This window comes from Rosa rugosa, chromosome 1 (genome assembly GCF_958449725.1).
Source record: "Rosa rugosa chromosome 1, drRosRugo1.1, whole genome shotgun sequence".
NCBI lineage: Eukaryota > Viridiplantae > Streptophyta > Magnoliopsida > Rosales > Rosaceae > Rosa > Rosa rugosa.
Genome location: NC_084820.1, coordinates 49,143,623 through 49,163,639, shown reverse-complemented (window position 1 = coordinate 49,163,639; position 20,017 = coordinate 49,143,623). Strand labels below are relative to the sequence as shown.

The 20,017-nt window shown below is 37.2% G+C and overlaps 1 protein-coding gene across 2 annotated transcripts; it reads right to left on the bottom strand.

Annotated features, from left to right (window-relative positions):
* Positions 1-3,378: 3,378 nt before the first annotated feature.
* Positions 3,379-12,229, bottom strand: LOC133725244 (golgin candidate 5). Of its 2 annotated transcripts, none has more exons than XM_062152413.1 (20): positions 12,065-12,229; positions 11,742-11,950; positions 10,101-11,302; positions 9,640-9,711; positions 8,651-8,725; positions 8,355-8,469; positions 8,217-8,278; positions 8,070-8,117; positions 7,209-7,493; positions 7,033-7,092; positions 6,854-6,937; positions 6,680-6,745; positions 6,508-6,606; positions 6,208-6,426; positions 5,553-5,667; positions 5,215-5,435; positions 5,060-5,119; positions 4,840-4,953; positions 3,901-3,975; positions 3,379-3,798 (listed from the first exon to the last, which is right to left on the bottom strand). In XM_062152413.1, the coding sequence occupies exons 2-20, from the start codon at positions 11,893-11,895 to the stop codon at positions 3,766-3,768; spliced, it is 3,159 nt and encodes a 1,052-aa protein (XP_062008397.1). In that variant the 5' UTR covers positions 11,896-11,950; positions 12,065-12,229; the 3' UTR covers positions 3,379-3,765. The 2 variants fall into 2 exon arrangements, with proteins under 2 accessions (XP_062008397.1, XP_062008398.1); XM_062152414.1 differs by having other exon boundaries at positions 11,742-11,942.
* Between the last annotated feature and the right edge of the window lie 7,788 nt (positions 12,230-20,017).

Below are 20,017 nucleotides of genomic sequence, written 5' to 3'. Positions count from 1 at the left end.
GTCCATGCTAACGTGCGCGTGCGGGGTGGTGTGGTTTAAAGTTTAAACTTAATAATTTAATTAAATAACAAATTACATATAAGTTATTGACAAAAGATGACTTAACAAATACATCCTTTAAAGATTGAATTAAACATATAAGGAATAAATCTTACAAATAAGGACAATGTGCTCTCCACTTGCCATATGTCATGAGTTAATTTACTTTTTTACCCTTAACTGCTTCTTTTGACTTCTAATATCTTTATAAGAATTAAATTATACAAATAAGGACAATATGCTCTCAACTTGCCTCATGTCATGAGTTAATTTACTTTTTTACTCTTAAATACTTCTTTTGACTTCTAATCCCTTTGTGCCACCTCTTTTTTTTTTTAGAATAATCCACTTATGTTACTTTTTTTTTCCTGAGAATAATTCGTTAATGTTACTTTTTTTTTTTTTTTTCTGAGAATAATTTGTTTATGTTACCTTTTTTTTTTTTTTTTTTTCTTCTTGAGAATAATCCCTTTATGTTACTTCACAAAACCTCACTCTCCTACTACTCTCATCTCATCGCCTAATCTTGCTACTAGACCCGTCCAATCCTACTGCTGCACTCATATTCATCCAGATCTGCTACTCGTGTTCTGTTACTGCACTCGCTATACTCATACTCGTCCAGTTCTCCTACTGTACTTATACTCGTGTTCTGCTACGGCACTTGTACTCGTGTTCTGCTACTACACTTGTACTCGTGTTCTGCTGTACTGCATTCGTTATCGCCTAATCCTGCTACTGTACTTGTACTCGTGTTCTGCTGTACTGCACTCGTCATCGCCTAATCCTGCTACTGCACTCATACTCGCCTAATCCTGCTACTGTACTTGTACTCGTGTTCTGCTACTACACTTGTACTCGTGTTCTGTTGTATTGCACTCGCCATCACCTAATCCTGCTACTGCACTCGTCCAATCCTTCTACTACACTTGCTGCACTCATACTCGTCCAGTTCTGCTACTGCACTTGTACTCGTGTTCTGCTACTGCACTTGTCATCGCCTAATCCTGCTACTGCACTCATCCAATCCTGCTACTACACTTGCTGCACTCATACTCGTCCAGTTCTGCTACTGCATTTGTACTCGTGTTCTGCTACTGCACTTGTCATCGCCTAATCCTGCTACTGCACTCGTTGCACTCATACTCGTCCAGTTATGCTACTCGTGTTCTGCTACTGCACTCGTCAATCCTGCTACTGCACTCGCTACACTCATACTCGTCCAGTTCTGCTACATCTGGACAAGGAAAATAAGTAAATAACACTCAGATAGATAGTAATAATGATACCTCTGCCATCTCTCCCCCAATACAGTATCAAAATGCTCAGTAAAAGAACGCAGCAGTTGTTATACTAATCAAGAATTAATTACGAGGCTACTATATGTGGAAAGCTACAAATGCCGTGTCAAAACCACCCAATACATGCCACCTCCGTTGTCACGAACATCACTTCTATAGCCATGTGTCATTTGCCACCTCTTCATCTCCATCATCCCTTCACAAATTCTGATCAAATTGGGATCACCATTTAAAAAAATTAAGAAAGCCATGTTAGTGAAACTTAATCAACTCCTATATAGCAGTAGTATGAACTCAAAATGAAGAAGAAGAACTATAAACCTTTCATTATCTTTGTTCTTCTTCATGCTCAGGTACTTATTAATTAAACAAACGGGAATTTCATCAAACAAAAATTAACAAGCAACTCAACTACAACAACCAAAAATCTACTCGATCATATATCAACTTTACAATCAGGAGAACCCAGCAATGGAACTTGACCCACGAACCCTTTCTTCAAAGTTCAACCCATCCAGCACATCACACTTGACATAAATCCCATAATGCCTGCTCCTCATCCCTAGCCCCGTCACCTTCCATCTCAGCCTCCACAGTCCCTACCACCACCACCCATAATAATAGCACAGAGAATGTTTTGACATTTGAAGCAACCCACGTTTCCTTCACACACAGCAAAGCTGAGACCTTCCCCTCACCTTCTTCCCATTACTTCAAATCCACGTGAAACGCACCTCTAAATTTCAATTCTCTCACCTCCGACCACAATTCAATTTCCAAAAACTACATTCTTTCTTTCCTAGCTATCACCACAGCCACCGCATTTGATAACCGGAATCTAATAAGGTCCAAAACGATGCCGTTCAAGGACGAGGAGGAGTCGTTCGAGCACACGCTGCTGGTGGTGCGCGAGGTCGCTGTGTACAAAATCCCGCCGCGGTCGATGTCCGGCGGGTACAAGTGCGGCGAGTGGCTCCAGCGATCCAATCTGTTGAGTTTCCGGTACGGTGACCGATTCACTTCCGGCGTTGCTCCGCCCATGGCGTCGCTACTCATGGAAGCTCGAAGGCGCTGCTCTGGAATCGTTGGCGAACCACTGCGAGCTGCTTCCTCCGCCATTCACAAGTTTCTGAGTCTCCGATTGGTGCTTGACTCGGTGGCAGTAGAGAAAAAACGCGACGGACATGGATGGGGTTTTGGGTTTTCTGTTTTTGGACGGTGGAAATTGGGTCAGTGGCAATGCCCGTAAATTGTGATGAAACTCGAGCATTTTAGTCATTTTCTATTAAAATTTGAAGCCAGGCCTGCTTCATTTGGTTTTGGGTTTGGGCTTATGTCCTTATTTATATAAAACAAATTGAAGGTGGGTTTTCTGTGTTTATATTTTTGGTGATGTGCTACTATGTAATTTTCTATTAATTAAACGATGTTGGGTGTTGTTTCACATGCTTTTTGGACTGGTTTGGTGATTACGCAAAGCGAAGCTTGTGCCCGGAGAGACCAACACCTGTTCTTTTGGCGGGTTGCCCAATCAATTGCGGGTTAATTGGATCCTGTGTTTTGGCGCGTTAGTCCTCCCTGCCCAATAGATTGCTCACACTTCATGCAAACAGTCAATTTTATATTCGCACCTTTAAATTTCTCGTTTTTTAATCGACTTTCCTCGCTCTATACGACCGTCCGAGCAGTGAGGGCGTATGCCCTGCAACCGTTGCTAGGTCAGTGACCATCCTTGGTTGACCGGAGTTTGGAGGTGGAGGGGCCTTTTGACTATAAAGCCGGTGTTTCAGGCAGTGTCACGAGGAGTGTGTACAAGGTATTTTGGTTTGTCTATATAAGCCCCTAGTATCCATCATCTGTTGTTCGCTAATGACAGCCTCTTTTTTTTTTTAGGGTAAGGCTACATCTGCTGAGTGTTTACACAAGAAATCAATTCTACATGACCATGAGACTTGCATCCCGTCAAAAGGTTCATTTTCTGAAGTGAAGCAGTGTGCTTACGAAGAATGAGGATGAGAACCTGATCCACTACTGTATCTAAAAAGAAAGAAAAGATGAGTAAACATTATTAGAACAGCAGTGGAAAGTGTTGTTGATGTTACAATAGGGTCATACTGTTTAATAAGGCTCTTAGTTGTATGACTTGTATCTATAAATTGCGTATGACCTTGAAAACTGTCTGCGGAAGAGCATGGTATACAACAATTCCCCTGAATTACATACATGTTTAACTTTAACACGGGCATCATCAAAAATGCAAAACTAAAACAAGGGCATGCCACCCTTTCCAAACACTTTGGCAAAGACAAACTTGAGCAAACCCATAATAAAGATTGAATCAAAACAATGGCATTTACTAGTATACAACGGCTTATATATACCATGAACATCATGAATTGATAGATGAGTATATTATAATATGAGGTTAGCTTCCAACTGCTGAACTCATTATCTGTATCTGTAGACACGTGAGCAGATATAATCGTATGAGTAAGATGAGAGAAGGATACTAGTAAGATTTCAAGAAACAAAAAGCAGAATTTTTAAACAAAATGTTTACCTTGTTCACAAGCAAGTTTACTTGCTCTCTGTACATCTCCTTCAAGTCTACAATATCCGCACGAAGTTCCTCCAGCTACAGACAGGCATCCACTTTAAATTATCAGGAATCGACATAAAATGACAACTTTTGCATTTTCCGAACATAAGTAAATGAATAGAACACAAAAGAAAATAAGGAGGAGAAAGAAAAGAGAATTCCTTCACTTGGTCAACTGGTCACAGATGCTAAAGCAAGTAGGTCCATGTGAACTACTGTCAAGCATCTCAAACTCTAAATACAAAAGGAGGTTTCTCTTTATAATTTCCTAATCATATTCTGGTCAGAGAAACAGGGAGAAGATCATACTATAGCAGAAGAGACTAATAAACTGCTTACCAAAACCTACACATCCTCCTATCCTAATTGTGAACCGTGATTGGCAGGGCCCCTTTTTTTCCTTTTATGAAACAGGCTTTCATTTAAAAAAAGAGAAGAAAGTTGCAAAACAGGAGGCCAGGAGTCCACTGCAGCGACTAACACACAAAATCTAACCAAAGACAACAAAAAACAAGATACTACAATAAAACAGTAAACAGAAAATAGGCTGAAGCCCAAAGCACTCCAATCATAAGTATAAAAATTCACATCCTTTACCCAAAATAAGAATCAAAAGATAAAAAAATAAATAAAAATACTTAACTAAAATCCACAATGTAATTCAGGAAATATACTGCCAAATCTGTGCTAAAACCCAAAATAAAACTAATGCATTTGTCAAAACTTATTGACTTGTTAACACAATAATGGCTTCTTGTTAAGTTTTAAATGACTTTTCCACGAGGTTAATTAGCTTAGAATAAAAAATCATGGCATCAGAGTTCATAACACGTGTGTTACACAACAATTTTAGTTGAATTATTCACTTCAACGCAAACCAAAATGGAGACATATAGATACCTCCTCATCTCGTTCACCCATCAGCTCCAGTGCAGCAGAATGCCTCCTCCTTAGTGCATCTAGCTCTGCTCTGATGCCAGGTAACATGCCAGCCTCTGCTCGTAACTTTTCACACTGCAGCAACATAATCAATTCTCAAGCTCAATTTCAAAGAAGACACCTCCACAAAAATAAAATAATAAAAAAAAATGAAAAATAGGTACTACAGACTGAAAATCACCTGTTCTGTCATTTTGACCAACTCCTCTGCGAGAGAATCGCGAATAGATTCCATGGATGCCTATAGTAAAATGGACAAATCATTTGTAAGACAACATAGTTACTAAATACCCAAATGACATTTTTGTATATAAGGAGCTTAGAAATATTCCTCACCAAACGAGACATGTAAGATGCAAGTTCACCCTCCTTCTGACGAAGGGAAGCTTCAAAAGCACTAGGCGTCATGCTCTTCATATAGTATGGAGTCATGGTTGCTTCCCCAGCATTTCTCCTCTCAGAGAAACTATCAGACGAGTCCAGAGATGCTTGTAGAAAATAGCTTTCCTCCATGCTCCCTAGGCTGCTAGCACTTGAAAGTTTCCGGTTCAAGCTTCCTGTAGAAAGTTAAAAACGTATAGCATAAGTGACAGACAATGGAAAGATTCTTTCTTTATTTTTCATTTTTATTTTTTTGGATTTGGAGAGATTTTACACAAACAAAAGCATCATACCATTCTCAAAAGCAGAACTCTGCCTTGTTATAGTTGTCTGATCAGATACAGTAGCAGAACGGACACGAGATGTCCTTTCCAAATCCAACCTAGCAGCTTTCTCCCTTTCTACCTCCTGTCAATCAAAAGCTTGATTCAGGGAAGCTAATGATCACAAATGATGTCAATTGAACCTATTATTTTACCCATGAAAAAGGAATTCAATTTTGAATATGCTCAGAGAAGTTCTCTATAAATTGCTTGTGTCTTGTACAAATACTTTGGAGTAGGAAAGGCTTTTCTGTTACATCTAACATGAGCTAATGTAGAGACTAGGCTTGTTAACACTACCAAGACAAAGTTCCTATTTCTTACTATGAATAACTGAAAGACCATGACTGAGGAGAGAAACCAATCAAACAAAAGCAAAGGGAGTTCTCTAAGCAATTTTACAAGAACAACATGGTTCGACCGCTTCCACTTTCAATTGGTTTATTGCTTACTTCAGAGTTCATATGCCTCAAAGAACTCTAGCACTAGACATATATGGAAGGGAAAACTTCACTTAGCAAAAAGACAAATGAATATGACAAGGCAACCACTTATGTTTATGGTGATGAAACATAATAAACACTATTAACTGGAAATCAAGATACAAAGGAACCAGGAGCACTACCTGCTGTAGCAGTTCCCTGTGCATCAAAGCATCTTGTAACTCCTGCTTATGTTTTCGCCTGAGTTCACGAATTTCTTCTTCAAGCTGGTTTGCACGGCCTTCTTGAGTATCAGCTTCTTCCTTTGCAGCAAGGTACTCCTGCCTATTTTCAGCTGCTCTTTGTCTCTCCTTTTCAAGAGACTTACTTAATTGGGATTGCTCGGCTCTAAGACATGAAATCTGTAGAATATATTTAGTTCAAGTTAGTGAAAAAATAACCATATTCCCAAAAGCACAGTTGTAAAGCTCATAAAAGCCAACCTGAGCCTCAAGAACGTTAATACGAGATAAGGTTTGAGACAAGCGTTCATTCACCGATCGCTCTCTTTCCTCAGCAGCAGCAGCTTTGGCCTCTGCTTCCTGTAGAAGAATGAAAGATAAATGACACAGTTTTCAAATCTTAAACCATAACTTGCTAAAACACTCTACAAACCTGTAGTCGATTGGTAAGAGACCTCTCAACAGCTGCCCAAGCTTCTGCCCTTCTGGAAGTTGTTTCCTGTAACCAAGAAAACAATTACAAATTAAATCAAACTTCCTACACCTGAGTTCAGTCAAGTAAGTATCCAAATATTCTCCTGGACAATGCATAAGAATATCAATTCACCTGCATTGCTTCGATTTGCCTAAGAAGAGGCCTGGTAGATTCTGGTACTTGCGTGATCAACTCCTCACATCGCCGCTCACTTGCCTACAAGAGAACAGATGACATTTGTAAGAAATTGAATCATCAAAAATTTTAGAAAGGAAAGGCAGTTGAATAAAAACAAAGGAAGCTTTACGTACTTGATAACGTTTTTGAAGATCCTCAACGTCCCGGCGAAGCATGTCTTCTTTAAATACTGCCTGAAAAAACAATTGACAAAGTAACTCAGGCCATGACTTTTGGCAGGCCAGTTGAAATTTTTCCTCTATTCTAGCAGGCGGCTAAAACCAACTATAAAAACACACAAATTACAAACCTGCTGTTCTGTTCTAGTTAGAGTTTGTCGTAATTCTTCGAGTGCCTGAACTAGCATAGCTTCACGCTCCTGAGCGTCTCTTAGACGACTCTCCAGTTCAGATCTGGCTTCATCGTTAGCACGTGCCTCGGCCATTGCTTCTGCCTCCTTGGCAGCAGCCAAAGCATTAGTATAATACTCTTTCTGCGCTGCAAGTTCTGTTTGGTGCTTTTCTATAGTTTCCTGCAGCAACTTTTCTGTAGCTGTCTTGTCCCTCTTGATACTCTCTACTTTATTCTCTTCTACCTGAAGATAGAATCACGTACTTACATATTGCTATTAAAAAGACGGATGAAACAGTATTTCAAAAGATGTGAACTTATCAATCTGTATGTATATATATGTCCTTTGCAATAATTCCTAAATTAGAAGATGCTGTAAGGTAATATACAACCAAATTTATACAATATGCCGGAAGGTAATGTATAAGCATTATAATTAGAAGAGAACAATAATATTCAGTAATTAGAATAAGCCATAAGGCAATATACAACTAGATTTAAATAGTATGCCGGAAGGTAATGTATAAGTATTGTAATTAGAAGAGAACAATAACGTTCCATGGATTACATCATCTTTGACTGCTACATAACATTAAGCATTGTAAAACAGAAATGTGATTGAAAGATCGTTTTATTATATAACCTTCTCTACTATAGAAACTTTCAGCCAAGCTTGCAGGAAAAAAAAAAAAAAAAAAACAAGCAAGCCACTAGAAGAGCTTGGTTTCATGTCATTTCAAAATATATAATGACTAGAAGAGCTTCAGAACATAAAATTAGCTAATCATAATTGAAAACGATGGTAACATAATTCAATTACCTGGAGCTTGGTAGTCAGCCCTTTCTTCTCTTCTTCGAACTCTCTAATCTATTAACCAGGTGATTTGGAACAAAAATATAAGAATTACTAGGAGTGAAAGGACTGAAGAATGGCAAAATCAGACAAACAGTAAACCCGCAAGTGTACCTGAGCCCTTAGTTTCCTAATGAGACCTTCTTGAGTAGCCTGTTTTTTTGAAAGCTCTTCACCTGGTAGACAAAAAATGCATAAATGGAGGATACTTTACACTACACGAAATGTGAAGGAGGAAATTCACATTTATACCTTCAGCCATAACTTGAGTAATTATTTCATCCTTTTCCTTCAAAAGTGCAGCTGCATCACTTTTCTTATTCTGCTCCCTTCGAAGCGTGTCCCTTTCCTTAGTAAGAGCGTAAACCTGAAATGTTGAAAATAAAAATTCAGTAAGAATTTTAAAGAAAATAGATAGGCTAAACTAGCATACCTAAAACTACACCAATAGTAATAATTCATTGAAACATAATGGACATGGAAAAAATTAAAAAATGAATCAAAGCACAACTATAAACAAGCATTTATGAGATTCTGAGATGCCTTACCTTCCTTTCAAGTGTTGCAACCCTTTTATGGTACTCCTCCCGCAGAGACTCAACTTCTGCTTCACTGGATTTTCTCTGTTCAATTAATTTCACTAGTTAAAGGGTGAACATCTATATGAACAATTATTTATTAATGCAGTTCTATATTCCTGGTAAACCACATTTAGGGTTACTTAGTAATTGTGAAGATGAGCCTCTCAACCACGGTGGGTATGGTGGGTTTGGCGGGTTTCAAAGAGAGAAGATTGACAAAAGATAAAATATGGAGTGAAGGCAACCATCAGATTGAATGAGCAAAGTGCCAAGCCATAGTTTCATGAAAGAAGATTGACGAAAGATAAAATATGGAGTGAAGGCAACCATCAGATTGAATGAGCAAAGTGCCAATCCATAGTTTCATGACATGATAATTACATTGACAAAGATTAAGCATCAAAGAAGTCAGATCGGAATATGTCCACCTCCATTCCTTTTGTAAGAAAAAATAATGATAGATTAATTGAAAGAAGAGTACTGCACAGTAAGCATTAACTCAACATAAGCCACCTATAAGAAAAATTAGCGTTAATTTTGCCAAGATATTTCATCCAGCATTTAATAAGAAATGTTTAAGTGGTAAGCCAGGGAGCCAACTGCCTTTATCAAAGAATTTTCTTTGTTTTTCCTTTAACGGGACATTATACCCATTGGGTACTGACAAGTCACCATCAATCTTCCATCCCCCCCCCCCCCCCCCCCCCAAAAAAAACAATTGAGAGTAAGAGAGGGAGAAGGAAGGCAATTGGTGGTTGCAGATACCCAAATCGGCACTTTATCCATCCCTAGGACAAACTACAGGTAAAGAGAAGTTTATTTTTGGAAGATGGAAATAAATACTTGTGCAATATAAATCAAGAGTGAAGAAAAATCGATGAATACATGAAATATTCAATACTCTATCATCAGCTTGGCAGACTCAAATCCTATAGATTGTAGATAAACATACGAACCTTCAAATCCTCAACCACAGTTTTTAATTGCTCATTTTCGTTCATGAACTTGGCAATCTCATCGGCTTTTGCCTGGAAAAAAGGATCAAATAGATCAGAAGTAGAGAAATGTAGATACACAATGACAGTAGGCAAAGCATATGAAATTTTATGCATATCTCACTACTTTAATCTAATTCACCTTAAAAGCCAATTTAATTTAATATCGTAAAGAAATAGAAAAAGCATTTTGCTTTTACATAAATCAACAATAACATATAATCTGAAATGGTCAAATCAACTTAGAAGCCTACATAAACCTAAATTATATCTAGGTGGCACTACTGAATTAGAAAAATAAAATCCAGTCAGGAAGTTCAGCAGCGCCCGAGTGTCTGACCACAAAAATGACAAAGACGGCAAACGGTCGAAGTCTTAACTAGTTCTGGAATAAGATGATGCATAGTCATTTCATTGTGTACCTGAGCCTGTCTTGCAGCACCTTGCAATGCAGCTTCCATCATTTTCATCTCCTTCTTCACCTTCTCTAATTCAAGCAAAGCGTTGGAAGCATCAGAGACATTTGCTCCTGTGTCTGAAGAGTCTGACTTCTGTCCTGAGCTCAGACGTTGCTCATTATAGTTGGTTTCATTCTCATCAACTCGATGACCAATTCCAGGTTCCTCAATGATAGCATCCTTTTGTTTGAAAACTAACTCGGAAGACGCATCCGAAGCCTCATTGGAAGTATAAACACTAGGTAATTGGTTGGTAGGAGATCCACCAGCGCTATGAGTCACCTCAGTGGAAACGGAGTGAATAGCAGATGGCTCAACATCTCGAGGCAGGCTCTCAGTTGATTCTTCAGGTTCGACCATAGAAACCACTTCAGCAATATCTCCAGCCTGAGTCACAATTTCATTATCATTCTCTTTGTGTGCCTTCTGGGCATCCGCATTCTCATGCACATCAGCATGATCATGTGACTCACTGTGCAGAGCAGTACTACCCACCTCTACTTCACCTACATTAACAGCTCCTGACATTCCTTGAGCTGATTCTGAAAGTTCTGAGGGTCCCCCTACTGAAATCTTATTGTCTTCTTCTTGAGAACCAACAAAATCTGATGATGAGGCACTCATGGTAGGCTCAGTTGCCTCAACTGGCACTGAGGGCGATTGAGACTCTGATCTCTCAGGCTCTGATGACAAAGTCTTTGTTTCTTCTGCAGTCTCAGCATGATTTTCATCTTTTTTTTCCTTGGCAACGTCATTTTCCTCCTTAGCAGCAGTCTGTTCAGTTGCAGAATGTGGTAACGTTTCACTCACCCCATCTTTTTCGTCAACCGCAGATGAACATTGTGGAGGTTCAGGCTCCACTGATGATTTCTCAACCTTAGGTGAAGATTCAGGCTCCACTGATGATTTCTCAACCTTAGGTAGAGATTCAGGCTCCACTGACGATTTCTCAACCTTAGGTGGAGATTTAGGCTCCACTGATGATATCTCAACCTTCGGTGAAGATTCAAGCTCTGCTGGTGATTTCTCAACCTTAGGTGGAGCCTCAGAAGACTCAGCTTTCTGTGATGATTCAACAGTGTCATCCTCATTCTTTTGCCCCATAAAGGACATAACAGGATCAAATAGTGCTTTCCTTTCTGTAGATGAAGGCCATAATCCTGAAGCTGAACATAGAGAGGATATCATGTTTAGAAAACTCTAAATCTTGCATTGCAACTTCTGCAATATACAAGCATAGCATAACTCATTTTCCCGCAATTCTTACAAACCTATCCTACCCCAAGAAAGTAAAATACAACCTATCCTAAGAAACTGCAATCATAATACACTAAAGCAAAATCATAATCCACAGCTACCGAAAATGCAAGTTCCGTAATGTAACAAAAGAAGATGCTACTTATATATATATAACCCCCATTAATAAGCTCAAAACATAGTTTTTTCCTTCTAGCTTGGTCGAGTTTCTACCCAAGAATCGAAACACTGCTCTACTTTATTAAGCATAAAATAATGTAGCTCATTCTAAACAGAATTCTAAAAAGCAAAGGAAGATATAGAGAGAGAGTAGGAGCAATGTGAGGAATGTGTGAGCTGGAAAAGTACCTTCATTGGCGGATTCAAGCTTCTCCTTCTCTTCAAACCCGAGGGCGGTATCGAAATTCTTCTCGATGTTCTTGACGCTCTCCTGGAGCTTATTTACAGCGCCGGCGAGATCGGGGAAGTTCCCCAACGAGACTTTCCCACTGAACCACGCCATTCTTCCAAAATCCGATTCGATTCACATTCAGTTTTGCAATGACCAACCTAAAAACCTAACAACGAGACATTGAAAGACGAATCGAAGGCCGATCAGAATCGAATTGCAATTGTATAGCGGATGCAAGATCCGATTTGGAATCCGAAGAGATTAAAAAACAGAAATAAACCTGGCGAAAGCCCAGAGATTTGGGACTCAAATCATGGCGCGTTGTGGTTTGTTGAGCTAGAGATATAAGTCGGCGTTGGATCGCGTCGGGTTTTAGAAATCGGAAAGGTGATTTCACGGAGGAAAGACTACCTATTTTGGTGCGAAGAGACGGTGATTGTTCTGTTATATTTGTAGAATTATGAAAACGTTTTTTTTTTTTTTTTTTGTTTATTGGATATTGGGTAAATGAGTTTGATGACAGACGCAACGATGCCGTTTTGGTTTTTGTCTTTTCTTTTATTTTCTTTAGCCGATGTTTCTTCGATCGACTACTTGAAAATGAAAATGGCTCTACTGTTCAGAAATGAAATGTTCCAAATGTTCCTGTAACTTCTTGCTCTCATTGGACCATTTGTGTCTATATGCATTAGGATCCCGATTCATGGATCTAAACATGTTTACATATATAAAAAGATGAAGATAAATTTTATGTGCACATCCCTACCTACTTAGTACACACAACCCAAATTGTTTTTTTTTTGTTTTTGTTAAATTTTTATTTTAAATTTTCTTTTATGCCCCTTTTTATTATTTAAAAAAATAAAAATCTGGGCATTAGTTTACTCTCAAACTATGCTTCCAAACTCTTGTTCTTGCTATCCGAATTGAGCTCTTTAAGAAATTCGAGTAGTTCATGAATACTGAGTTTTCTGCCTTCAATGTTTAAGGTTCTTCACTTCACAATTCTTGGTCCATGGGGAGTTTAACTCACGACCTATAATTATTAGGGTTTTCCCCCTTGTGATTCTTATGAAATTCTCAGAAGAATGAGACTATTTGTAATAATGTATTGACCTTTATGAAAGAAATTAACAATGATGGTGGTGGAGAGTAAGAATTTGTTCCTATTGAACTATCTTATGAAGTTGAGCCTCTCTCCTTCGCTTCAACTTTGTCGTCACATCCTCCCTATGTATTAATATTCATCAAATTAATAGAAAAGGAAAAAACAAATGTCTGATGTGAGATAGTTTCATGAGAAGTGCTCCCTCAATTTACGTTGTTTTAATTTTTTTTTTATATTTAATTCATAGGATAGAAAGACATTTTCAAATTATGAAAAGTTCAAAAAAGTAAGAGAGGAATGAGATGGGTATTAAGCAAATGGGTGTATGTATATATAATTTCTCAAAGAATAACTTATGTTCTACTAAAGAAAAAGAAGAAACCTCCTTGTAGTCTATCTTTTATTAAGCGAAAAAAAAAATGAATGAAGAAAAAATAAATAATAATGTAACAACATTTTGCAAATAAGAGTCTAACGAATAACCTTAATTAACTACTTAACTTCATTTGCCCGAATTCCATCGCCATCACCACCCTCCACTGTAATCTAGTCCTCCACATCAACCACCAAAACCCCAACAAAGATTTTGTCATTTATTACGATAACATTTTATTTATGGCTTATTATCGAAAGCATAGGGGTTATAGAGAACTATTCCCCTACAATTTACCAAGAGAAAAACGATACAACTCTTCTAATGTTGTCTTTTAAAAGACAATAGAATATGGGCAATTATCATTGACTTTGGAGTGCAGTAATTTCAGCAACCTCCTCCACAAGTTGTGAATGCTGCTTTTGAGGACTTGTGTGAAACTGTTAGAACTAGGAATGTATTTGTTACTTCATATTCCTAATTGTTTTCTTTGTCTTTGTTCTTTGGGCCTTTTGGCCCCATATATCCAAATATATATATATATATATATCATTGAGGTAGTTCAGAAAGGGAAATTATGAAGATTTTTTTTTTAGTTCAAAGGCAGAAGGCCATACAACAAAACTATGAAGAGAAAAGAGCCATTAAGTTAAATTTCCACTTTTTGGTTTGAATTTCAATCGTTCAAATAAATTCAAAAGCAAAAAGATATCATACAGCCGAATTATAAAAAGAAATCTGCGATCTAAACTATAGTTAATCTAAGGGCCCTTAATCTAAACTAGAATCAGTAACTCTACAAGGCCTGACATTACGCATGTTGTGCTCGGTTCAACACATGAGAAGCAAACCCTACGTAACCAGTGTCCTTCCTCCAGGGATGCATAAAATTGTTTCACCCGAATCTAAAAGAGAGTGAACAATCGCATTGACAGCTGGAGAACATTTTTCTTGCCTTTTCCGTAGAGTCAAATACTATATGTTAAAAAACCATATCCATCGTGCAGCACCTAAGTATTGAACACGAACATCACAATCAATCTCGAGTATCAATGCGCACAAAAGATCAAACAAATCATTGTTATTCAACCTCTCAATGACGATATATAACTCGTTCATCAGAATAGTGCTCTCGCGCGAATCTTTTATCATAGTCATAGTATGTCTCTCACATAAGGGTAGACATCCACTCTCGCACGAATCTTGGTGTAAACGTCTTACGATATATATCTCCAATACGATAAACTACAAACTCATGTTTTCGAGGAATCCATCCAACCATGAACAATTAAATTGTTCAACCATGTGCATTTGAAGGCAAAAAGTGCTCTTTCAAATAAAAGTGTGCTTGATTCCTCACCGGAGTGAATTCATCTTAGTGCACACCCATTGGATAACCAATCTTGTCATATACTTCCACAGTTCTTTGTTTCTATCTGAATTTCATAAGTAGTTACGTAGACTTCCGATGTTATTTGTATAAACTTCATTCTGTTATCATCAACTATTTTATTAACTTTTGTCCTAATACAAAAAAAAAAAAAAAAAAGAGTTACAAACGGCTCTTGAAACACCACGATAATAATTCTCCTTCTCAATCGAATGACGACAAGAATCATAAACAGAAGCATAAGCAATGTATGCATGTCGACAATGATGGCGTCAACTATAACAACAATGTTAAACCATTATTTGATTACAATATTCTTGTCCGGCTCTGTCATCAAAATACTACAATCTCAAACCCTAGGAAAAGATTCCGAACAAATTAAATAAGAAACGTATTCTCAGTTCACATGTAACTTAAAAAGGATTTCGTTGATCACAACTTTCACAATGCCCAATTACCGCTAGATTATGCAATTCGTATTTCCATTGATTATCCATTGATTATGCAATTCGTATGCCCATGTATTCTATGGTTTCATTAATGGATAAGGTGTAAGGGTCGCTGCACCAACTCTTTTTCAAAAAAAAATCATCCTTGTAGAGGTTGATTTATTTGTCCGGTTTGATGGATTCTAATATTTTTATATATGGATCGAGTACCATAATAATTTTTTCTTGTTCCGACCAAAAAATTATTATGTTACTCCATAAGTAGTTATGTAGACTCCTGACGTTACTTGTATGAACTTCATCCTGTCATCATCAACTATTTTATTAACTTTTGTCCTAGTAACAAAGACAAACAAATCGAGTTACAAACGGATCTTGCATCCACCACGATAATAATTCTTCCTCTCAATCGAATGATTGATACGCTCAAAGCAAGCGCATAATTTAACCCTGAAAACATCGTTAGTAGTATAAGCAAATAGGGATCGTTCTATTCCGGGGATTGAGGGTACACCTGTCATTGTCAAAAAAAACAAATAAAGAATTAAAATAATAAAGTAAAAAGTATTATGTACAAAAATAAAATAAAGAATAAAAATATATACAAGTTAATATAAAAAGGGGGGTTTTGAGATTATAGAATTGGAATTAAAATTAAATGAAATAAAGAAAGTGTAAAAACACATATATAAGGGTGGAACACAAGAAACAAAGATCAAAACTACAATCATATGAATGAAATCCAATTACAATTCCTATAGTTGATTATCTATGTCATGAGAAATAAGTTGACCATGTGAAACATTCGAAGCAAATGATTTCCCATATTTTACTTTCCTTGAATATTTAATCTAAGTGAAAGCACCTAAATTAAACCTATTGAACATGCAATCATAGTCTAGAAAACTAGCTAATCAAGAACACATTCAATGCATGAAGAACAAAGAAAGGATGTCAACCAAAGTGCACAACCTAGTATGAAAAAGTCCATCTATTTGCAATCCTCCTTAATTGATTTCGACTTTTGTCCAAAGCCTTTACTACTTAAATCTAGCACCAATTACATGCATATATCCTAAGTTGGCCATCAAAGAACACATATATATAAAAGTTTTCCATAATCCAAAATCAATTAAGCAATCTCACATAAGCAACATAAAAATCAACATAAAGAAATCACAATTTTTATTCAAACATAGAAATTGGGCTTAAACTTTGCCCTTAATGTTATTGTTAACTAGAAACAAATTCCTACGAAATTAAATAAGGAAAAAGAATAAATTACACCGTGAGTTGGAGATGGAGATGGAGTGCTTGAAACGTTGAAATCTTGAATCTTGGAAGCAAGCCTTCAAGGTGGACAATGGAGGATATGATATTCCCGGCTCCTTCTTCTTCTTCTTCTTCTTACTTGAAAACGCAGAATTTTGCAACTAGAGAATGGAGAGAAAAATGGAATGGAAATGGAGAGACAAAGAAGATGAAATGGATGAAGGAATGTGTTTAGAGTGAGAGGAGAAGGTGTTTATATAGGGAAGAAAAAGAAGAGTGAAATGATAAATGGAAGAAAAATAATGAAAGTGGTTTGTAAAATATGGAAAAGATGGAGTAATGATGAAATGAAAGCAAGGCATGAAGGTGTAGAAGTATGGAAGTGATGATGATCTATTGGAGCAGAAAAATATATCCAAGGAAAAAGAGAAAAGCATCTAGCTTTCTTCATGTGGGTAGGAAACATGAACATGTGATGTTGAGCTGTTTTTTAGATCAGTTTCTGCCCCTTTATTCCTTCAATTATTTCTCCAACAAGCATTCCCAATTTCACTATGACCTCTTCATAAAAAATGTTCCATTATGAGTGTAGATCACCCTGGTAAAATTTCAGATTTTTATTCCATGTGGTTGGGCCGAAAATGCTGCTGGACCTCTTACAGGTCCAGTTTTCCAGTTTTGCTTCTGTAGAAAATTGGGCTGATTGTTTGAAGGTCTTCCACTCAACAAAAGTTCTTGCACTCTTCATAAGAAATGATCCTTGGGCTGTCTAGAATGGATCTGGAAAGTTTCAGCTCATTTGAAGTTCATTTGGTCCGGCGGCCGCTCCTTCTTCCTTGCTTGGCTTGGTTTCTCCTAGCCGGAGTAGGAAAATGTGTAAAATTGACATTTTAGTACATTTCCATTTTTCTCCACCATTTATAGGTAAGTGTGGACCTAATGCTTATTTCACCATCATTTACTCCAATGTACCTAAGAAAATAGAAATTGAGTTAAAAATCGATTCGTTAAGGAATTAACTAAGCAAAATGTGAGGAATTAACTATTAAAATACCACATTAAAATGCTCCTATCAAATTCCCCCACACTTAGCTTTTGCTAGTCCCTTAGCAAAATCAAAAACTAACAAACCAAAAAGACTATGACACAAAACAAAGAAACCAACGAAAAAAATGACTAAGTATGGAAACAAAAACACAAAGACTCAAAGAAACCAAAAACGTAAAACACAAAGCAAAACACAAAGAAAAAAAAAACGTCACACATAAAAGAGTAAATTCAAAGACAAAGACCAAGATGTTGACATCACAAAGACCTCTATTGCCCTTTAACATATTGTCTCAGAAATCTCTTACTTTCACAACACCAAGATTAGCACTCAACCAAGAATCAATGTTAAGCATTCGAGAGTTAATTAAAACATATGATCCACACATACACAAGTAGGACTTGGTTGTAATAATGGTGATTGGGGTTTAGCTTAGCATGCTTCAGACAAGTATGATTCATATCCTCACAAGGTATATCCACTTTTTCTTCTCTCAGATCAAGGCAATGCTTAAAAGCTTATAATCACTCATTTATATGTGAGAGAACATATTTTAAGGCAGTCAAATAGCTCACATATATAAGAAACGAAAAGCACTTTGTGAATATAATTTTTTTTTTTCAAAAGATCTCATGAAGGATATCAACTACTTGCACGAATGGACCCAAGCCATAGGTTCAACTCTTGTAACTCATCTCCACATCAAAGGCTGTCCCATCTTAAGGATCAAGAAGGTCCTCTCAAAGGTTGTAATGGGGCTAAGGCTCAAGGTTTAAAGAAATGAAAGGTAAGGATTATCAAAGTGTCCTAAAAACCTAGTAGAGCTCATATGAATGTAGAGATCTCGAAATATTTCACCAAGGCATTGCAAAAACGTCACTTCCCCATAGAGGTAATATAAGAGGGCCAAATGTCTTCATGTTGGGCCCAATCTTCAATATAAACTTCCCTTGAACTCTAGTGAAATGGACAAAGGCCAAATTTTTCTGTAGTGGGCCTTCAATTCAAAGCAAACTCCAAAATCACTAAGTATGGGGGATGAAAGTCCATAAACATATATATATATTTTTTTTCTTTTTCTTTTTAGCCGTACACAATTTTTCTATTTTCTTTTCATTTTTCACGGCTTCAACATATCTTTTTCTTTATGGACAAGTCTATCCCTACACTTGAACTTTCACCTCTTCTCAATCTTCATCCTTAGCACCAAACCCATGTAGTATGTCTCAAAAGATAGCTCCACTAAGTCCTTAGAACCAAGGGTAGGGTTGTAACTATACTAAGCTTCATGGTTAAGGATTTTAAGGGTGATGAACGAAAAGGCTCAAAGTAGGCTCAAAGGGGCTTATCTAGGGGGGTCCCACGACGGGCACAAATGGGGACACAAGTTTATTTGGCAATGGTGGTAATTCCTAGAGAACCTCTATCCCTTCCAGAATCAGGGCCATGTATTGATATCACGTCTCAACAAGCACAAGAGCGAATTCTAGCATTCTCTAGTCCATTAAACTTAATCTATGGCAAGCAGTCAATCAAGATGAAAGAATAATGAGATCATCAAAACATCGCCAAGAAATTAAGAATATATTTTTCATTTCACTCCAAGAAAAAGGGACATGGTTCAATTATCTCACATGGCTTTATGAATCACAACTCATCTTAACATGCTCATATTCTGTACCAAGGTCATGCAATCCATATCCACTACAAGGCACACATTTTTCATATATCTCAATTAACCAAAGAATACCATGTTTAAAATCATCTCAATGTTGTGATCCTCTTTTAGTCATGATTTCAGAGATATAGAATCATCCCAGACAGTTGAAAGGCATCCTAAGACTCAAAACAAAAACAAAAGCAACAAAATTTTTTATATTTCTGACATTTTTCGATTTTTTTGTTTTGTTTTCTTTTTATGACAAAAACTAACTACAAGCATTAATCCTTCCCCCCACACTTAAATCATACATTGTCCTCAATGTTAAACAAGTTAGAGCATGCAATGAACAATTATCATGTGAATGGAATGATTAACTCAAGAAAACCTAAAAACAAAAACTAAAAACGCAAATAACAAAGATACAATCAGAAAATAGTAATAGAGGAGATAGAGTTTAAGAGAGCAAATCTGCGTTGATGGCTCCTCCACAGCTACGGTTGAAATGGGTTGCCTCCCATGCAGCGCTTAATGTTTAAAGTCTTTCAGCCTAGACTTGTACCTCCATTTACTCCTTTGGAGGAGCGGTATGCGGGCGAGTGGCAGCCTTCTTGCTGGTTTCAGCCTTCGGAGGAGGGTTCTGATGGAGTGACATAAATAAAAAAAAAAAAAACGGGGGAGGCAAGGTTCGAAACCTTAACCTGCTACACGAAACCTTTGTCCCCAACCACTGGAGCACAAGCTGTGCTTAATATAATGTGTACAAATTTTATACTTATTATGTCATAAACGAACATAATAAAAATAAACGAGAGGCGAGGTTCGAACCTCAGACCTCTTGTACACGAACTTTACACTCAACCACTCGAGCACGGCTGCTCACGTTATTATCCATACCAATCCTTTTATTTAAACCAACTGTTTCAACTGTTT